The sequence below is a fragment of the Protopterus annectens genome, chromosome 5.part0 (genome assembly GCF_019279795.1).
Source record: "Protopterus annectens isolate FY-2018-M chromosome 5.part0, PAN1.0, whole genome shotgun sequence".
Taxonomy (NCBI): domain Eukaryota; kingdom Metazoa; phylum Chordata; order Ceratodontiformes; family Protopteridae; genus Protopterus; species Protopterus annectens.
In genome coordinates, this window is record NC_056735.1 from 1096969692 (window position 1) to 1096990577 (window position 20886).

A 20886-nucleotide genomic window follows, 5' to 3' on the forward strand; every position below is an offset into this window, starting at 1 on the left:
AGAGCAACACGGTGTCAGAAGTAGGATTCCATAGAATGATATTCAGAGCCATGAGGTGCAGAGATAATAGCAAAGGTAAACTAAAAGAAAAGAGCACGAAAAAGAGCCAGAAAAAATAAAGGGTAATGAGAATTCGCACATACTGCTTACTTCATAAAAAAGATAAAACGGATCACTACAAGGGCACAAACCGCACTATTAAACAAGCAGGAGGCACAAAAGGTTTATTAACTAAGGGAATGTTTAAAACTAAGATATTTGATAAAACAATTATCAGAAAAGCAAAATGAGTGTGTTTAAAGCAAAATGAGTGCGTTTAAGGCAAAATGGGCATGTTTAGAGTAAAACGAGCACAAGAACAGTACAATGGGCATGAAAAGAGATTAAACGAGGAAAATGAATACAAAAAGGGCACATTGACTGTAAATAAAGCAAGGCAACTGCATGTCTTTTGGCAAAGTGCTGTGTTTTGGCACAACTACGACTTCATACTATATTAAGGGCATAACTAGAGTTATTAAAAGTATCTCAAAGTGTGTAAAAGTGCTCACAGTGTGTGCTTATTAATGTGCATGTATACTAAAGAGTATTTGTGTGCAAAGTGCAACTATTTCATGAAGTGCACTTAAAGTATAGCTATTTCGAATAGTTTCTTGTGCTGGGTGTGTCTATTCACAAAGTGTCGCCATTACAGAGCGTTTCTTGCACTGTAAATAATTGCCTAGCACGGTACCGCCATTTTGGGAAAATTTCAGTCTGCTGTGTACAGTTTATTCAGAAAATGCAATTACTTCAAAATGTTATTGACTCTGAGCTTCTCCTTCCCAGTTCATTCGCATCACACAGTTATTTGATATGCTTCTTACACTGATAAGAGGCAATTTCTTGCAATACAGTAATTTCAAGAGTATTACAGTGCCCAAGAAACTTACTTCGCAAAGGTCAGTTATACAGAGGCTTATTGTGCAGTTAGGCAAATTTACAAGTATTGGCAAATATTTCTGGCATGTGTGTGTGTGTGTGTGTGTGTGTGTGTGTGTGTGTGTGTGTGTGTGTTTGTGCTTATTTGCAAAACCCTTCATTGGTATGTGTTAATATGGCAGACAGATTTCGAAAGCCCTTACCACTTGTATTTGATCAGAATATTGCAGAAAACTGGAGAATATTTGAGTAAGACTATGATATATTTATACAAGCAGTTTATTCAGATAAAGATGCAAGAACCAGGGCATTCATTTTCCTAAACCAGCTGGGTCAGAGGCCATAGAAAGAGAGCGTGCATTTGTGATTGCACCTGCAGTATATGAGTGAGAAGGTGAAAATCATCATATTGTTGTATAGGCTGACTCAAGGTAGGCCCCAGAGTGTTTGAAGTACAAGTTCTGAGAAATGTGCAACCCCCAGACAAATATTACGTTAGAGAGGTATTTGTTTTACACAAGAGATCAGAAACCAGGGGAAACTTTTGCAGCTTATATAACTGACCTCAGAAACAGAGCCAAAATGTGTCGGTTTAGTGACTTAAAAGAGGAGTTGTTAAAGGACAGGCACATGTGTGGTATTAATAGTGCTGCTGTGAGAAAGCTTTTGCTTCATGACAGTGATTTAATGTTGAGTAAAGCCATTGAAATTTGTCAAATCCATGAAGTGACAGAAAAACACACAAGCATGCTTGCAAGTGACAACAGTATGGTTTCAGCAGGCTCCAGAGCAAATGTAGACCGCATGCAACACGTGGCAAACAAAAGTAGGCCTAAGCACATGGAAGCCATGGTCCTTGCTGGTTCACCAAGAAAATCACGTAGTTTTCCAGCAGGTTCTAAGGCTAGTTCAGTTAAAGGAGCATGCTTAATTCAGTACAAGCATGAATCACCACAACCCAAGTCCAGCTTTATTGTTAACTGTCGCAATTGTGGTGCCGATCGTGAATCTAAAAGACAGGAATGCTTAGCATCTGGTCAGCAATGTCACCAGTGTAAAAAATTGAACAATTTTCAAATGTTTTGCAAATCAAGTAAACCTCTCACAGATGTAAAGAAAGGTCACACAAAAAAGCAAGTTGATCAAGTAGACTGCAATTCTGCTTTCTATGTAGATTGTGTATCAGTAATTGGTGAGTGAGTTGATGCAGTGAATTTACTGGTAAAGAATGAAGTGTTTTGTACAGTCCAGATCAATGGTAAATCCACAGAGCTTAAAGTAGACACTGGTTTCAAAGTGTAATGTTATATCAGCAGAAACATTTGCTAAAGTGAGAAATAATGAGAAACTCAATGTGGCCAATAGTGGCTTGTTGCTTATGGAGGTGAAGAAATTCAAACCGAAGGCTCAGTGATGCTTTTGTGTTATTAGGCCAAAAATTGTTACAGCTTGTTATTCTATGTATTTTGAAGACAAGTTCAGTCTTTACTGGGGCTCAAAAACAGTTTGAGAATGAATCTGCTTTCGTTTACAAAATAAGTTATCACATAAGTGCATATCCTAGTTCCAATTTTTCTGAAACCATTTTCTCAGAGTATGCTGACAAGTTGGGCAAACTTCCAGTTCTGTATTCCATGAAGTTAGACCCAGGGGTCATTCCAGTAGTTAGACCAGCAAGTAGATTTCCACTAGCTATGCAGGATAAAGTTAAGGCTCAGCTGGATAAAATGGTACAGCAAGAGTAGGCTATTTTACGGTCCATACATGTTAGGTTGTTTTCAAAGTTATTACACCTGAGAAGCAAGCAGTAGTGTTTTTTTTTTTTTTTTAAACATCTTTATTGAATTATCACTTGTGACATAGGCACATTTACATTTATATAAAAGTGGGTGACACAGTGACAGGTTTGATTTTCTCAGTTAGTGATAACAAGTTTGTGCACAAAGATGAACAGTGGAAAAGACTACAAAGAAGAAAAATCAGTGCCAAGTCTAGCTTGTGGAGTCAGTAAGTCACCAATTTTACAAGCGGTCACCCTTACGAATACAATGCAAAACCACCTTTGGCATAAAATGGTCAAACTTAAGTATAGGGTCAAATGTGACTCCCAACAGCTTTCAAGTATAAGACGTTTTAGTGATATTTGGTCCTTACTCATTTTCTATAGCTGCATTGAGTTGACTGGTGGTTATGCTCGGAGAAAAAAGGATGAGTTTTTTTTTTTGTTTGTTTGTTTTTTTCCGGAGTTTAGTTTAAGTCTGAATTTTTCCATCCAACTCTGTCTGGAGCTGACATTTTTCTTAAAGCTTGTGTGATATGTGAGATTTTTTCTGAGGTATAATGCAGTGTGTTATCACCTCTACTAAATGACAGTAGTGAACAGAGAATTTTCTGTATGTAATGTACAAATAGCAAAAAAAAAATGTGATCCAGAAACTGAGCACTGAAGAACTCCAGGGTATATCATTTGGGATCAGGATATCTGGTTTAATCATCTAAATGCCTGGGTAATGAGAACACATGGTAGAGGTAGAGAAGGATAGTTTGGATAACCAAGACGTACACATATTATGACTAACCATGTCAAAATCTTTTGGAAAGTCAAAGAACATGGCTTCAACGTAGTACTTTACACTGACCTGTAGTGTGATGTGGTTTGTGAAGGAGAGAGTTTCAACACTGTGGCTTGGTTATAAACCATGCTGTGCTCCAAATAGCAAACTACAATGGCTAATATGCTGTATGAGCTGATGTCTACATTTTCGCAGATCCTAGGAAGGGTGTGGAAGAATTGCAATGGGTTTATATTTGCCCATTTCTGTACAAGTCATTCTTTGCGAAATGAAACAATAAAAGAAGACTTCCATATTAGCTCCATTATTGTTGATGGATAAAGACCTATCTATGACCTAAATGATCTGATTTCAGATTAGCAGCCCAAGAGCTGGAGAAGCTGTCAAGGGTAAGAAGTGAAAGGCTGATAAGGCAATGTTTTCTAGCTTCACTCGTGGGGGGGGGGGGGGGGGTGTGATGCATGTGCTCAAGGTGAACATAGAATCCCTACTAGAGACCGGAGAACTCAAAGAAATACCTACTTCAAATGAGTCAGGGCCTTCTGAGGCTTTACCTGGCTTGTAGAAGTGAGTGATCTTGTTAAGGCCTACTGCAGGCCAAACTTCATAACATGCTATTATGCAAACGCCATGTGGAGTTAGGCATAAAGAATAACCTCCTCAATCATCAAGAACAGATGAAAGCACTACCTCCAGGACTACCAAGATGACTGTTCATTGAATAACAGCTTGACTCTAGCTCTCCCAGTGTGGAAACAGAAACACAACAGAGAAGGCTGGTAGACTTTTGTGTTCATGTGTAAATTTCAATAACTGGCTAGTAAGTGTACTGCCTGGATGCCAGAAAATAAGAAATACAGAGCACCTGGAAAAATCAGCTAAAAAGTGTAGAAGAAACACTGACTGGGGAAAGTTCTGCAGCTGTTCAGCAAAAGCAATGCAACCTCCAGACATGACGTACAGCAACCTATAGGAAGATAAAAGGCAAATGCACGCAGACCTGGTTAAAATAAATAAAACACTAATGAAGTATATCAACACAAACAACAAAAGGCTGGAAAAAATGGAAGAAGCTTTAAACAGATATTCAGATGAGGCGATAAAGCTGCAAAAAACAGACTGAAATGAAGAAAAGGCTGGCTGAACATGAGACTGCTCAGGAAGAGATGTTTAAAAAAATAACAGAATTAGAGGGCAGAGCAGGTAGGGAAAACCTGAGATTTTTAAACTATACCAGAGAAGCTGGAAGGAACACACTACATTAATTTTATGAAAGCACAAATAAGCAACTGGACTGATATTCCACAACAAGAGTTGTTAGTTGAAAGGACACATTGTGTGTGTGTGTGTGTGTGTGTGTGTGTGTGTGTGTGTGTGTGTGTGTGTGTGTGTGTGTGTGTGTGTGTGTGTGTGTGTGTGTGTGTGTGTGTGTGTGTGTGTGTGTGCGTGTGTGTGTGTGTGCATGTTCCAAACCTGGCTATGAGAAAGCAACCTAGACCTACAATATGAAAGATGCAATCCTACCAGCAGAAGGTGTTGATTCTGATAAAACTGTGGCAGAAGGACAAAATACTAAAACTACAAGACAGCAGAGTATTTGTAGAGAATGATTACTCATTGTACACCAGGCAGAACAGGAATTAATTCATTCCACTATTCAGGAAAAATCGAAATGCAGGTGTGAGATTCAAACTGCTGTGCCCAGCTGTCTTCATGGTATTCTTCCTTGGAGGGGAAAAATTATTTTTTTGATTAAGTACATGCTAAGGAGGAAGTACAAAAGTTAGTCCAACAACAAGTGAGCTGTGAAACAGGAGATTCTGCTTCTTGTTCTTGGCAATAAAGACCACAGAGAGACTGTACCTGTGAAACCTTTTCCACTCTTTCAATGGAAAATGTTGCAGAGAAGGAAGGGAGCATGAGAGTTGACTAGAATCGAGAGTATGTTGGAAATGAAGCAGAGATGGGATTTGTGAGATGGAAATTAACAGCAATAAAACCCGTAAATTAATGTAGGATTACAATGCAATAATTATATTTGTGAAATATGACAGAGCAAGAAAATCTGGAAATATTGGACTTTTGCAGAATTTTTTGGACTTGTGGGAGACTCTAAATTATATGCCCTACTTCATGTCATTAATGTTTGGAAAAATGCTTTGGTGAGGAGATGAGAGGGAAGAAAGTTAACTATAAGTAAAGAAAACATTTTTCTTAATAGTACTATTTTTGTGGTATATGGTTTTCTTTGCATGCTATAAGGTAATGTTTTCTCAGTTGTTTTTAAGTGTAATGGAGATTGTAAATAAGTGCTGCTGTTCTCCTCCCCCCCCCCCCTTCTTTCTCCCTTCTCTCATTCTTCTTGTTCAGTTTTAAGAATGTAGGCATTGGAATGTAAAAAAAAACTGGTTAAAACAACATAACAAAAGAAAATGTTCTTTGCTTTTTCTCATTCTTGCATGGAGGAATAACTGGATTAAGGACCTTAGATTGATTCAGCAACAAGTTTTAAGAGAATGCAAGTAAATGGAAAAAAAAGAATACCGAATATTATGAGGCTTTTTTCTACCAAATGAAGGTATGATTAGCAGCAATTCTGCATCTGGCCCTCATGTCTCCATTCAAACAACCTGATAAAGACAAACTGACTGTCTGATTCTCATGTCTCCATGGAGACAATCTGATAATGAGAAATTGGATGCCTGGTTCTTATGTCTCAATGGAGACAATCTGATGAAGAGAAATTGGTTACAGCATGGTGGAGACTGATTTGCTGGGAGGAAAAAGAAAAGAGAAAATGTTAGGAAATTATGTGCTCTGAAAGCTTTCAGGGATTTTTCCAGTTGAGAGAGCTATAAAGATTAGACAAAATCAGTTAGCACTTAGTAGAAGCACAAGCTATACCATGCATCTTAGCATGTATAACCTTTCTTTTAAGTTAACTCAAGTCTATGAGTGTGGTTGTCAGTTTGGGACATTTGTTCCTATTCGGAGGGTAAAACTTCAATAACTGAAGATCTGCAAAGATGTGTGTGTTAGTATTAAATTAATAGGTTTTGGGAGTATTTTTATGAGGGCTTTCAATAAAACAAAAAGTTTTGTAAGATGTGACATAGGCTCAAATGGATGACATGAAACTACTATATAAAGTTCAACCTGCCAAACAGTGTATGCATGTAGCACAAAACCTGCAACTAGACATTTAACAAAAAAAAGTGTTATCCATAAAAGGAGGGAATAATAACTTTTTAATACGATGATACTTTATGTAATGTCTTTAAATGTCAATGGTCTCAAAGATAAATACAAAAAAGAAAGAATAGTGAACTATATTAAAAATGTAGAGTGCAAATAGCTATGTTACAGGAGACACGATTGGAAAGAACTGAACATGTTAATTTGATAAAGAAAGCTTTTCAGGATAGTTATTTAGGAGAATATCTGGGACAAAAGAAAAAAAAAGAAGTATTTATTAATTCCAAGAGGAGCTCCAATAATGACAGAAGATGATAAAAAGATAACAATGGCAATTTTTTTAGTGCTAATGGGCTACTGGCAATGTAGGAGGATTACACTGGCATGTATTTACATTCCACCTAAAACTGCTGTAATGGAGCTTAAAAAAGTTCTGTGAGAAATAATCAGTTTTTGGCAAGGAATATTATTTACATGTGAGGACTGGAATTTGATTTGCAGTAGTGAAGATGTGTCTGTGGGGCCCAAAAGGGACAATATAACAAAGGAGGGTAGATCTTTGAAGAAATTTATGAAAATATTTGGAAGATGCAAATTCAGTAGCAGGAGTTCGGAGTGAATTTACATATTCCCCAAGACATAAAAACTGGGCTAGGCTAGACAGAATTTACATTTCACAAGAACATGTGCATTTAATTAAAGGCCTTGAAACTCACCCAATAACTATTTCAGATCATGCGCCAATAATAACTACAATAAAACCACAGGATAATGAAATAAAAATGAGACACTGTTGAAAAGAAGGGAATTTAAGGAATGGGTAGTGGAGATTATTCAAGAGAGGAGCCATTTGTGAGGATAGAAATGACTTTGAAAACATAGCTAGTGAGTGAGACAAAAATCAAGGTGGAGTTTAAAAATAGGGTGGAAATAAAAGAAAGAGAGCTATGGTTAAGAAGTGACAACTGTTTAGAAGGACTGACAAATGTTAAAGTATTGCAGAATAGGGGGAATCTCACAAAACAAGAGAAGGATCAACTGCAGAATATTAAGCAGAAAATAAGGGATTACCTCGATAATATACAGGAGTTTAGAAAGATTGCTGTTAATCAACTGTTTTTTGATAATACTAGAGCACAAAAACTTTTAGCACAATGACTCAGGTAACAGAAAATACAAAGGGCTGTCACCAATCTTAGGGAGACTTTATAACAAGGAAGGTAACAAGACATCCTGTAGAGGTATTAAAAATATTATGGAAATTCAGTGAAAGTCCGTATAAAGTGGAGAAATATGGAAATCAAGAAAATATATAAATGGACATGTTTCTGGAAGAATTAAATATGCCAAGGTTAAAGGTAGATGAGGCTCAATTACTAATGGTTAGGATACGAGGAGATGAGATAAAAATTGTGATTCATAACCAATCTACAGGAATGTCCTCAGGTATAGATGGTATTCCTGTGGAAGTTTGAAAGCCAGGAGGAAAAAAGACTGATAAAGATCTATAAGGTTTTGTTTAACAGCATTTGGAGTAGAGAAGTACCAACATCCTGGAAGAAAGCTGGGGTGGCTGTAATACCTAATGAGGGTAAAGATCCATCAGATCCAGCTTCATACAGGTCCATTTCAATACTAAACCATGATTATAACGTGTTCATGTCTATAATGGCTGAAAGAATGACAAAAGCAATGTCAAAATTAACAGATATGGATCAATGCAGTTTTGTGGAGGGGATGCAAACATCTGATAACATTAACAGAACACTGATGATCCAGGGGGAAGCAGAATGTAAGAAAATACCATTGTTGTTAGTGGGGCTTGATGCACAGAAAGCATTTGACAGAGTAATCTGGGACTTTATGAGCAGGGCAATGGAAGCATTTGCATTTTCTGGAAAAATTATAAGGCTGATTAGGACGATATATGAGGGATAGGAGGCAAAAATTAAAGTGAGTGGGGTCATCTCTTATAATTTCTACATGAACAGAGGAACCAGACAGGAGTTTCCTTTTTCCCCTTTATTTGCATTATATTTAGAACCACTGGCAAAGAAAATAACGGACTCAGAAATCCACAGATATAATTGGTGTGGTAGTCAAGAAAAGCTGGCTCTACTTGCAGATGTTATTATTTTATACCTGACAAAACCAGAAAAACAGTATTGTGGAATATTTTGAGACAGTTTTTAATCTTTTTGAGATACAAAATTAATAAAGATAAAACAAAGGCAATAGCGGTGAATTATGTACCCACATAGGAATTGGTTCAGAAATATCAATATAAGATGAAGTATTTAGGGGTATGGATTAAAAATTATTCTGGTGTAGCAGCTAAGGATATGTGGGAAAAGACTAAACAAAAGAGAATATAAAAACTGAGAAAATGGTAGCTTTGTTATATGGATATGGATAGTAAGATATAAGCAGTTAAAATTTTTAAGTCCCATTAGTCTTGTACAGAAGTCAGGCATATTTTTTATCAACCAGAGGAGAAGTTGTGCACAGCAATTAATAAAGAGCTGAGAAACTTTATCTGGGAGGGGAGGACGGCACGAGTCAAGTGGGATATGCTGATTCTTCCAGTAGAACAGGGCAGATTGGGATTACCTGATTTGAAGGGGTATTTCAAAGCTAGACAGTTAAAGATCATATATATATATATATATATATATATATATATATATATATATATATATATATGGCTTTAAAAAGAATAACAATAATCATACAGAATATTACATCTATAAAGAAGTAGAAAGTATCCTAAGAACTAAGGCAACAACTAAATGTAAAAAGGAGATTCTGCTGACAGGAATGACTGCAATTAGGGATATAGACAACAGGCAAGAGGGAGCTGGAATTTATTTGGGAAAACTGGCAAAGGAACCAAGGTATTGGGAGCAAATAACTAGAGAGAGAAAGAGGATAGAATGGGAAGAAGCCAATAATTTATTTGGACTGCAGGTTAGAAATTGCCTTCACTATCAAGGATTGATATCAGAGTATTGGCAAAGAGAAAGAAATAAGTGGGTCCTAAATGAAAGACCAGCACCAGTAGAATTTTTAGTAGAATCTACAACAGATGCTGCCATTAAAAAAGGAATAATTAGAGTATATAAAATATTGCACTATTACTATAAGAATCCATCAGAGGAGGTTAGAAAGGATAAGGAATAGAGATGGGATAAGCAATTCACAAAGAAACAATGAAAGGATATATCTATGTCTACCAAATATGCAACAAAATCTCGAAGATTTAGGATTTTTACTTGGAAACGTTTACATAGATATTTTTATACCCCTAGTAGACTCCATAAAATTTTTCCTCAAGTAGACAGCAAATGCTAGAGGTGTGGCAGGGAATAAAGAGGCGATTGGAAACATATTTTCTGGAAGTACAGCGAGTTGGTGGACTTTAAGGATTCCCTGCAGGATACACTGTTGCAGATGCTGCGTAGGCAGATTGGTATTGATGAGGGAGCTGATTTTTCTGAGCTATGATACAGAAGCAGAATTGCCTAGACATGGTAAGTAAGGCCTTGCTATATCTAATTATGGTGGCTGCCAAAAAAAGCAATTACTAGAAAATGGAAATCAAAATCTAAACCAACTATACTAGTACTGAATTTAGTAACAGAGACAAAACAGCTGGAAATGAGATCTTTAGAAAAGGATAGGAGCAACTACATAAGAAAAAAATGGGAATTGTGGAAACAATACATACAGGGGAGGAATAAGGTTTCAAAGAAGGCAGGACTTAAATAAGCTATGTAATGCTTGACAAAATGATTGGGTAGATTATAAGTGATGTATAATGTTTGCAACTGACAGTGCGGTTTGTGATGTAAAATGCTTACAACTAGGATTGTGTGGGTGTGGTTTGTTTTGATTTATAGAACTCTATGATTATGACTGCCTATGTCATGATGGTTTAATAAAGATGTTAGTTTTTTTTTTTTTTTTAAAGTACTACCTCCACTGCTCAACCATCATACCTCTAGTGCTCTAGTGGGAATGAATGAGATAGAGGATTCTAATAAATGAGCCAACTGAGACCAGCTGAGAAGGTGTAGGGTTTCGCTTTATGGTGACCACAGACATGAGCAAAACATTAAAAAAAGAGGGAATGTCATAAACTAGCTTCCTCCTCAGCTGCAGACAAATTCTTCATCTCAGTAAGTGACCTTCTCCCGTTTTTAGTTGCTGGAAAAATCCTAATAATCTCTCTTTTTTTGTTATAAACAATACTGTAGTTTGCTCAACTCTGACCTAAACATATTCAATGAAACATTTAAACTGGCAGTTGCTCTTAAGCATAAGTTCCACACCCATTTTTATACACAAAAGTGATTCTGCGCCAGAATTCGAAAGACTGACAGCAACAGCTGCTCCCACAATCAAATTCTGGCTAGTTGTGACATGCTTTTGCCTGAAACTTCAAGCTTTTCTTAAAAAAAAAATCTTCTAAAAGTAGAAGCACTTGTCAAGAACTTTAAGTTCCCACTGTTTTGCTATCAATAATACCACAGAGAAGAATAGAAAGACTTCTTAAAAACATTCAGTGTAATCACTGTACCAGCTACATAGATTAAAACTTTCTATTAGCAAAGAACGAATTGGAAAGATAACCCCAGAGATCAATTATTTAAAAAAAAAAAAACAGTGCAATAAAAAACATCAACTAGCAAAGTAAAAAGCTAGATGTCACAGTGATGATTGCAGTACTTTAAAGTTTAGTATTTCAGACTCTAGAAAAGCTAAAGATCTTTCACAACAGCATCAGTTAAAAAGACCATGACCCTGATGCTTTCAATAAGCTGCAAATTTTACGAGACAACTAATATGACTGCTTCCCACAGGTGCCAAAAATAATAAAGTCAAAAGAAAAGAAGATGCTCAAGTTAAAGACCTGCTTCCGTAAAGTTAGAAAAGATTGGGAAGAGAGATTAGAAAAGCAATTTACAAGGAAACAATGGAATGACACACATATATATATATATTACTCCTAAGTATGTAAATTACATAGACATAAGTGGAATTTGTGGGAACAATACCTGAATAATGTTCAAGAGGAGGAGTGAGGTTTAAGGGAAGGCAGGAATTCATGCAATGCTGGGCTACATGAGAGTAGTTATAAAGAAAGATAACACATCTATATAATGCACGCAAATGAAAAAAGTTAATACGGTTTGGTTTCTTTTCTAGTAATGTAAGTGTGCCTATGTCTTAAGCAATACTTTAATAAAGATGTTTAAAATAAAAGAAAATCCAGTTAATTATTTACATTTTAAAAGAAGACATTGTATAGTTTTGAGAGAAAAGTGCTCAGTAAACTTTGTTTTGGATTAAAGTGCTACTTGCTAGTTCTTTGTACTATCTTACTGAATACAAATTGTGGTGGTTTGGATTTTAACAGTTTTCATATTTTATCTTCAAAAGGAATGTTGTAAAGAATCAGCTCATAAAAGGTTACCTAGGTTAGTTTAGGACTATTGTATACTTGAACAAGAGGACAGACTGAACATGTTGAATGTTAGAGCTTATTAGGAATTTATAATTTAAGATGTAGAAAGAACAGATTACAGAGGATACATGTTCCTTCTATAAACCAATTGATCTAAAATTTTTGAATTTTAAAATTCAATTTACACCAACTGCAAAAGTTTTTGTCAGGCATGTGCTTAAAAATCCGTTTGAATGCCACCAAAAAGATCAATAATTAATAATAACTGGAAACACGTTCTTGATAATGAAGCTCATTCTAAGTATGTTGGCAGTTTTTCAAAATTTGTTAATAAAACAGATTATCCCATTAAAATGTGCTTGAAACATCTGATAGAATAGTGGTATTCAGTCAAGTCTGGGGAATGTTTAAGTGTAGGACATTCAGTTATTGTTTTGCTTACTAAGATCCACACATAGCTTTACGACCCTTAAACAGAACATTAGCCATTACAGATCACTGGTCCTATAAGAATGCTGCTGTGATTTTATACAGCTGTCTGATCTAGTTACAAATCTGTTTATAATGAAAAAAATAAAAGTTGAGTCAGAGGATCTAGAAACATTTATAAGCTGTTAGGATTAAATATCTGAATAACAATTTACATAAATACAGCAATCAATGTTCTTCCTTAAAGGAGTTTCTTTTTTAGCAGATAGGATAGTACAAGATATTAGAAGTAGAGATACAAATGCTTTACTGTTACACACAGAACTGTCCTAGCAATTGTTTTAAAAAACAGGTTAAACAACAGTATAAGCATAACAAGTGCTTTGAAATTGATTTTGCATATTTATGACGGATGCTGGGATGATGACACATATCACGAGATGAGCAAAGTGTTTTGTTAAATGCAAGGATTGTTCTGATGAAGTCTTTTTTTTTTTTAACTTATAAGACAAAATCACTGCATCTATTAAAGAAAAGAGAAAGAAGTCTGCTCGCGCGGCCACGGTGGTGTAGTGGTTAGCGTTGCCGCCTCACAGCAAAAGGTTCGCCGGTTCAATCCTCAGCTGGGGTTGCCTTCTATGCGGAGTCTGCATGTCCTCCCTCTGGTCACGTGGGTTTCCTCTGGATGCTCCGGTTTCCTCCCACATCCCAAAGACATGGAGTGGAGACATTAAATTGGCCTTAGGCGTGACTGCATATGTGTGTGTGTGTGTGTGTGTGTGTGTGTGTGTGTGTGTGTGTGTGTGTGTGTGTCTCTTCTATGGAAGGTTGGGTGCCGTGCTGGCAACTCGACACCGTAAAACTCTACTGCCAATCATGAGCGGGCAGGTTATCTGCTGTGGTGACCCCTAACCGGGAAACCCCAAAAGAAGAAGCAGAAGAAAGAAGTCTGCTCAGTTGCTCCTTTTACAGTGATTTGCTTGTTGAAATGATGGAGTTAAGCCTACTGTGCTGCCACAGCCATATAAATGTTATTAGATTACAATATGTACAAAAGTCAACAGATTTAAAATCCTTAGCCTATGCATTCTGAATGACTAGGTGCAGAGTCAACATATTATAAACAAATATAAAAAAATAATAAATTACAATCAGCAAACTAAAAACACAGACAAGATGTCATTTTATTACATTGACAGACCAGGTATGGAATCAGACATAAGCAACAATAAGTTTAAAATGCAGCCACTACTCTTGACTGGAGTAAGTGAGTCACATAAGTAAGTTTACTGTATCACTATTAAACCACAGAAGCTGGACTATGTATATTTACAATGGTGGCAAGATGACAAGGAAAAATCGAAACAGACTTTCAAGTATCACTGCAATTAATTTCCACAACAAAACTTAAGAGCATGGCATTTTAAGGATAGTGGAATGCCGAGTACATTCCCTCTCAAATATAATGCAGAATCAAGTATCATGGCCAGTGATGTCATTTTTTAATACCTCCCAATACTACACTACATTAAGGACATGGCATATTTTGAATAATGGAATGCTGTATTCATCTCTTCAGTCTAATATATGATCCAGAATCAAGAAGCATGTTAATGTAATTGAACTGTTGTTTTAAGAACTCCCAAAACTAATATTCTCATATTCATCTGCAACTAAATACAAGCTTTTTATGGCTTAATTAAGTTAAACTGCATAATGTTCAAGCAAAATATGCTGTCAACAAAACAGTCAGCAAGGAAAACAGATGTTGCAGTTATTCAAAATTTAGGAAAAAAGTCAGATCATTTGCTTTCAGAAGCATACCGAATGCATAAAGCTCAGATACCATTCATATGTACTGAAAATCCACATCAAATATTATACATATTCAGCCATAATAACAAAAAAGACTCTGCCTGAGTGCTTAATAAAGTATAAGAAAACTGCATGAAAGCTAAAAAGAAAATGGCTACCTGCAAAGAAGTGAGTTTTGAGAGGTCTCCAATTTGTGAGATATTATTCTCTGATAAATCAAGATGCTGCAGATGTGAAGCGTTATTCAAATGATCTGTTGACTATAAATGGATAGAAAATACACATTTTAGTTTTTAGTTACAAATACATATTTCCTACAGAACCTACAATGCCAAGTGCTTACCTTAAACTTTATAAATGCCAGCCTCTGCTCTAGAAAGCAAACCTAAACAGTTTACCTCTGCTAACAGATGCACGGTAGGGAAAAACACAGTTACATAAATGCCAAAACCGACAGCACTTACACTGACATATCTCCTTACCTTCAATGTGAAGTGACCTCCAGAAGTAGTTATGTAACAACTGTACTATGTGACAAAGTAACAAGAGATTGGCTTAATATTCTCCAAACAAAAATAAGCAAATCACTGTTATTTTGCTTTACAAGTATTAATGTATTTAGGACTTCAAAAAAAATTATGCATGTTTGAAAACAGATTTACACAGAACTGGCTCCTTTTAATTGCCCACCCCACATAGTCTGAAACTTACACAGCGTTTAACCAAATCATTTCCACTTAAAACAAAGCAAAAAAATAATACTGCACTGATACTAAGACTCCTACTTAGTCTACCAAAAAGGCAGAATTAAGCAATTTCTGAGCTCTCAGCAACCAGTATTTAGATATGAAAAAAATAATGAATTGGTCTACATAAACAGGGTTACAGCAGAGCAATCCTGAACATGTAAACCTCTAATATAACGAAAGCTCCCTTAACAATGAACAACAGTAGGATCTCAGCAATAATTATTGCCATTACACGTCTTCTACATCTCAGTGAGCCATAGCCTAGCATACATCCAACATTTCAGTCAAAAACAAACAAAATCCCAGTCAAAAAATAAACCACCTAGCTGCCACTATGGAAACCTGAAAACGCTCCCTGGGCACTTCCCATCTGAGATATACCAGCCATGGAACAACAGGAGAAGCACGGGATACAAACAGAACACAGGAATTACATATTTTCACTTGCCTGGGAATGCTTGCTGACTGCACAAGTTAAGCTGATGCTGTTGCCGGGGATGAGGAAGCCTGGTCCACTCTGACTAGCTTGCTACCACGGTCATCCTTACCAGTATAAATGATTTAAAAAATGCATGGAATTAAATCAGATCTGCTGGCACACAGGACTAAGGCTGCCTGCATCATAATCAGGGCATGAATTTTTAGCAGCCAAGTTAGTTTTTGGAGCAGGTATAGGGTGGAAGACATGAACAGGGACTGGCTGGGGGACACTTGTCTAAACACATACATTCTGGTCAAATCACTGGTTGATTGATGAGGATGAAACAAAGGGTGCAAAGGAGGCAGGGCCACTTTATGACACTGCTAGAAGAGGTACAGACATAACTTACAGAGGTCCATTACATGTCAACTCTTTGGACATGAATGTGCATGCACAGGGAAGGCAGGGCTTCATGAAAAATCCAGGCCACTAAGTGCATAGATGACACCTATACAATGTAACCCCTAGCAACAGTTTTAGACTTAAAAACTGCATCACAATCATGGGCATCAGAAAGTCTCAAAACTGAGGCAAAGCATAGTGATCACATGCCAAAAAAGTGAAATTTAAAAGTCCGCCTTTACCGACAGCTTCTCAGTAAGTGCAAAACGTCACTAAAGGAGTACATGGAGGCTATTTTGCTCAATAGCATAATACTATGATCCTGATCCACACAAACATTCTGTAACAGAAGCAATAAATTTCTCAGTCCTAATGTAAAGCTGGGTATCCTCCTCTCCATCCTCTTCTCCCAAAACATGCAATACAGAACTGCTGAATCATTCCAGAACAATTCTGAAAACACAGTTCCAAAAGTCACAGATAAGCTAACTCAATATCATAAACAAACAGCAAAACTACTTCCAATTCATTCCAAGTGAAGGAAATTAGCATCTCCATTATTACAAAACTTCTAGCCAAAATGAAACACCATGGCCTTCTCAAATCTATTGGAGATCCACTAAAATTCATAAAATATTGCTACTTTCTCAGGGACTTCCAAGATGGTTGCACACAGATCAACAGTTTAATTTCAGTGTTCTGCGTGTGAAAACGGAAACTAAAAAATAAGTGCCAGTGATACTATCAGTTTGGATAAAATTCAGTTACTGGCTAGTAAGTAAACTGCTTGAATGCCAACAAAGAATAAATTTATAGAACTTGGAAAAAATCAGCCAGCAAAGGTGAAGAAAAAACATTGGCTGGGAAGAATCCTGTAGCTGTTCAGCACAAAGCAGTTCAAGCTTTAGCTTTGGTACAAAAGATGGCTTCCAGTCATTTAGATGAAAAAATACATCAATCGTATTCAGAGACAATTAAAATAAATGAAACATTTAAGGAATATATCAATTCAAATAACAAAAGGCTGAAAAACAGAGAACCTTTAACTAGCTATTCAGATGAACTGCAGAAAACACAGTTTGAAATGAAGAAAAGTCTGTCTGAATATGACGCTCCTCAAGAAGAGTTGTTACAAAAACTAGCAGAGTTATAAGACAGACTGCACAGAGAAAACCTGAGATTTTTTGCTGTATATATTTAAGTATGTGTGTATGTACTTATTTATTTACTTATTGACATTTATTTATCGGGAAAGTCTGAGTGTTAAATACCCATTTTCAGCAGAGGTCAGGGAGAAAAGCTCCAGAGAGTCAAATAACATCAAATAAAATGCTAAGAAAAAAAGATCAGTAATCTGTACTAGAGAAACTAGATGGGAAAGATGGTATTAATTTTATAAAAACACAAATAAGCAACTGGGCTGGTATTCCACAGCAGGGTATGTTAATTGAAAGGACACATTGAGTGCATGCTCCAAACCTGGCCATGAGAAACCAGCCAAGATCTATATTGGTAAAGATCAATCATACCAGCGGAAAGAGTTGAGCCTAACAAAACTGTGGCATGAGGGAAAACTATTAGAAATTGGAAACAACAGTGTGTTTGTGGAAAAAGTACAGTTTTGTACCTACCATAAATGTAGATGTCCGAGAGGAATGCATCTGCAGTCTTTACAAATGGGTTGTCCTGTCGTCAGGCAGCCCTTCGGTCGGCCGGATTCCAAAGTCTGGGTCTGGCTTCGGCTGGTGTCGCACTTCACCCGACGTCATTGCGGCAGTTATTCGGGTATAAAGGCATCAGCCGACGCCATTTTCCTCAGTGTTTCTTGCCCCAGATGCCAGGTGCCCTCTTGGATGGCTAAATTTGGATAAATGCCAAAGTTTCCAAATAGTAGAGAGTAAACACATAAAATAAGCATGTATGTACATATATACAAACAAATACACCATAATAGATCCCCCCCAAGCTAGCTGTAGATTGGCAAATACCCTAGGAGTACCTCAGAGGGGAAGGAGGGTGGGTAATCCTGACTGCAGATGCATTCCTCTCGGGCATCTACATTTATGGTAGGTACAAAACTGTACTATGTCCTTCAAGGATGCATCTGCAGTCTTTACAAATGGGTAGAATACCATAGCTAAACTAGGGGAGGAGGAAATGAGAAGAGATTATGGTGTAGATAGGATCCCTTGCAAAACAGCAGTGGCAAAGCCAGCACGGGATCTAGAGTATAAAGGTAAGTTATAATGCTTGGCAAATGTATGCACGGAGGTCCAAGTAGCAGCCTCTATAATGTCCTTGGTAGCCACTCCTCGTAAGAAAGCTGTGGTAGTGGCTGTAGCCCTTGTGGAGTGATGCCTGATGTTCTCTGGAGTTTTCTTTCCATGGTAGGAGTAACAAAATCTAATACAATTTCCTATCCATTTGGAGATTGTCTGTTTAGAAATAGGTTTTCCTTCCTTTCCTGCTGCATATGCTACCAGAAGCTGGTCAGTTTTTCTATTGTTTTTTGTCCTGTCCAGGTAGTAGCATAATTGTCTGTGTACATCCAAGGTATGTAAGAGCCTTTCTCCCCTGTTCTGTGGGTTGGGGAAGAATGTAGGAAGGTGGATAGCCTGATTTAAAGATACTCTGGATACCACCTTAGGCATAAATGTAGGATTTGTTCTCATGGACACTCTGTCTTGATGGAAGATTAGGAAGGGTTGTACTGCCATTAATGCCTGTAGTTCAGAGACCCTTCTTGCTGAAGTTACTGCCAGCAGGAAAGCAGTCTTCCAGGATAAGTATTGTATTTCTGCTGTTGCTGCTGGTTCGAAAGGGGGAAGAGTCAATTTTTCTAGCACAAAGTTCAAGTCCCAAGCGGGCAATGGAGGTTTCCTGGGAGGTTTTACATTTTTGATTCCTCTCAGAAACTGTCTGAGCAGAGGGTGCGAGAAGACAGGAGGATCCAAGCTGTACTCTGCTGAAATAGCTGATGCATGTATCTTGATGGAGGAATAGGACAGGCCTGTATGGAAGAGCTCCGCCAAGTACTCCAGGATGTTGGCTATGTTCACCAGTGTCACATCTTGCCCTTTTGCAGTACTCCAGATGAGATATCTTTTCCATTTTGCTGCATAATTCTTTCTTGTTGAAGGTCTACGCGCCTCCAGGATTATGTCTTTAACCCTTTGTGATAAATTCGGGTTAATTGCTGTTATGTAATGTTCCAGGCAGTTAGCTGCAGAGTTTTTAAGTTTGGATGCAGAATGTTGTAGTTGTTCTGTGTCAGCAGTAATGGGATCAGGGGCAGTGTCCATATTTGTCCCCGGGACATGCTCCTCAGAAGTGGATACCAATGTTGTCTTGGCCAGTCTGGGGCTATCAGAATAATCCTCGGACGTTCCTCTTTGATCTTGAGAAGCACCTTGTGCATCAAAGGTAGTGGTGGGAATGCGTATGCTGTCAGGCTTTTCCAACTGAAGGATAGGGAGTCCACCTTCCAAGCAAGTGGGTGGTAAGTCCTTGTGCAGAATTTCTTCAACTGGTGATTGAAAGGGATGCAAACAAGTCTATTTGTGGTAATCCCCATTCTCTTGTGATGGTTTTGAAGATGTCCGGATGCAGCATCCATTCGTGGGCATCTGTTGTAGTTCTGCTTAATATGTCTGCTAGAATGTTTTCCTTCCCTGGTACATAAATTGCCTGTAACTGAATGTTGTAGCTCAGAGCCACATCCCATAGGTCCAGTGCCAACCAGCATAGAGGGTATGAGTGTGTGCCTCCCTGTTTGTTGATGTACCACATAACTGTGGTGTTGTCTGTCCTTATCAACTGGCCTTCTTGGAGAAAAGGTCTGAATGCCTGGATTGCCAATTTTACTGCCATCATTTCTTTTAGATTTATGTGCAGATGCAGCTGGTCTTGAGTCCATAGGCCTTGAAAGCACTTGCCCACCATGTGTGCCCCCCAACCGAGGTCTGAGGCATCTGTCGTGATGGTTTGTTTTGGTTGACTTTTGCAGAAGGGCAGTCCTGTGTTTGATTGACAGGCCTGAGCCCACCATAAGAACTCTTGCTTCAGGCATGGAATTATTGGAATTTTGGTTTCTAGGCTGTGCTTGTGCTGAGACCACAAATTCTTTAGGTACCACTGTAGCTTTCTCATATGCAGCCTGGCATGAAGTATCAGAATTATGCAGGATGCCATGAAGCCTAGAGCTTGTAGCACTTTTCTTGCAGTTAGATGGCTCTGCTTTGTCAATGCCAAGAAGTAGAGAGGAAGCTGCTCTTTCTTTTCTGCAGTTAGAAATGCCATTTGTTTTGATGTGTCCAGTTCTGCACCCAGAAAGGTTATTCTTTGGGATGGAATCAGCCTTGACTTTTTTGTATTGACTGTATATCCCAGGGCTTGCAGCAGGTAGATGACTCTCTGTAAATCTTCTGTGAGTTTGTTTTTGTTGTCCGCTTGTATCAGGCAGTCGTCTAGGTAGGGATAAATTTGAATTCCCTGAAGTCTGCAATGAGCGATTACTGATGCCAGGCATTTCGTGAACACTCTGGGCGCAGTAGATAAGCCAAAGGGCAATGCTGAGAATTGATAATGCTCTGATCCTGCAAGAAATCTGAGGTATCTTCTGCAAATTGGTCTTATGGGGACGTGCAGGTATGCCTCCTTGAGATCTAGAGTTACCAGCCAAGACTCCTTGCCCAGCATGGGAAGAAGCTGCTGTAGGGTCAGCATTTTGAATTTTGGGACAATGAGGAAAGTGTTTAAAGCGGACAGGTCTAGAATAGGTCTCCATTTGTTTTCTTTTCTTGGTACCAGGAAGAGCCTGGAGTAAAATCCTTCCTTGCTCCAGAAATGGTACCTTTTCCACAGCTCTCATTCTTAATAATTGAGATATTTGTTTTAGAGCTTCTGCCCTTTGAG

The 20886-nt window shown here is 37.7% G+C and overlaps 1 protein-coding gene across 4 annotated transcripts in view; it reads right to left on the reverse strand.

Annotated features, from left to right (window-relative positions):
• The window catches only part of CEP97 (centrosomal protein 97), a 2210548-nt gene that overhangs the window by 1698244 nt on the left and 491418 nt on the right, over positions 1-20886 (reverse strand). For 3 of the 4 annotated variants that reach the window (XM_044070961.1, XM_044070960.1, XM_044070963.1), the window contains exon 4: positions 14559-14660. The exons of the other annotated variant lie outside the window; for it this stretch is intronic. In XM_044070961.1, the coding sequence (XP_043926896.1) occupies positions 14559-14660 (102 nt within the window). The remainder of the gene's footprint in view (positions 1-14558; positions 14661-20886) is intronic. 4 annotated transcript variants of the gene reach the window in all.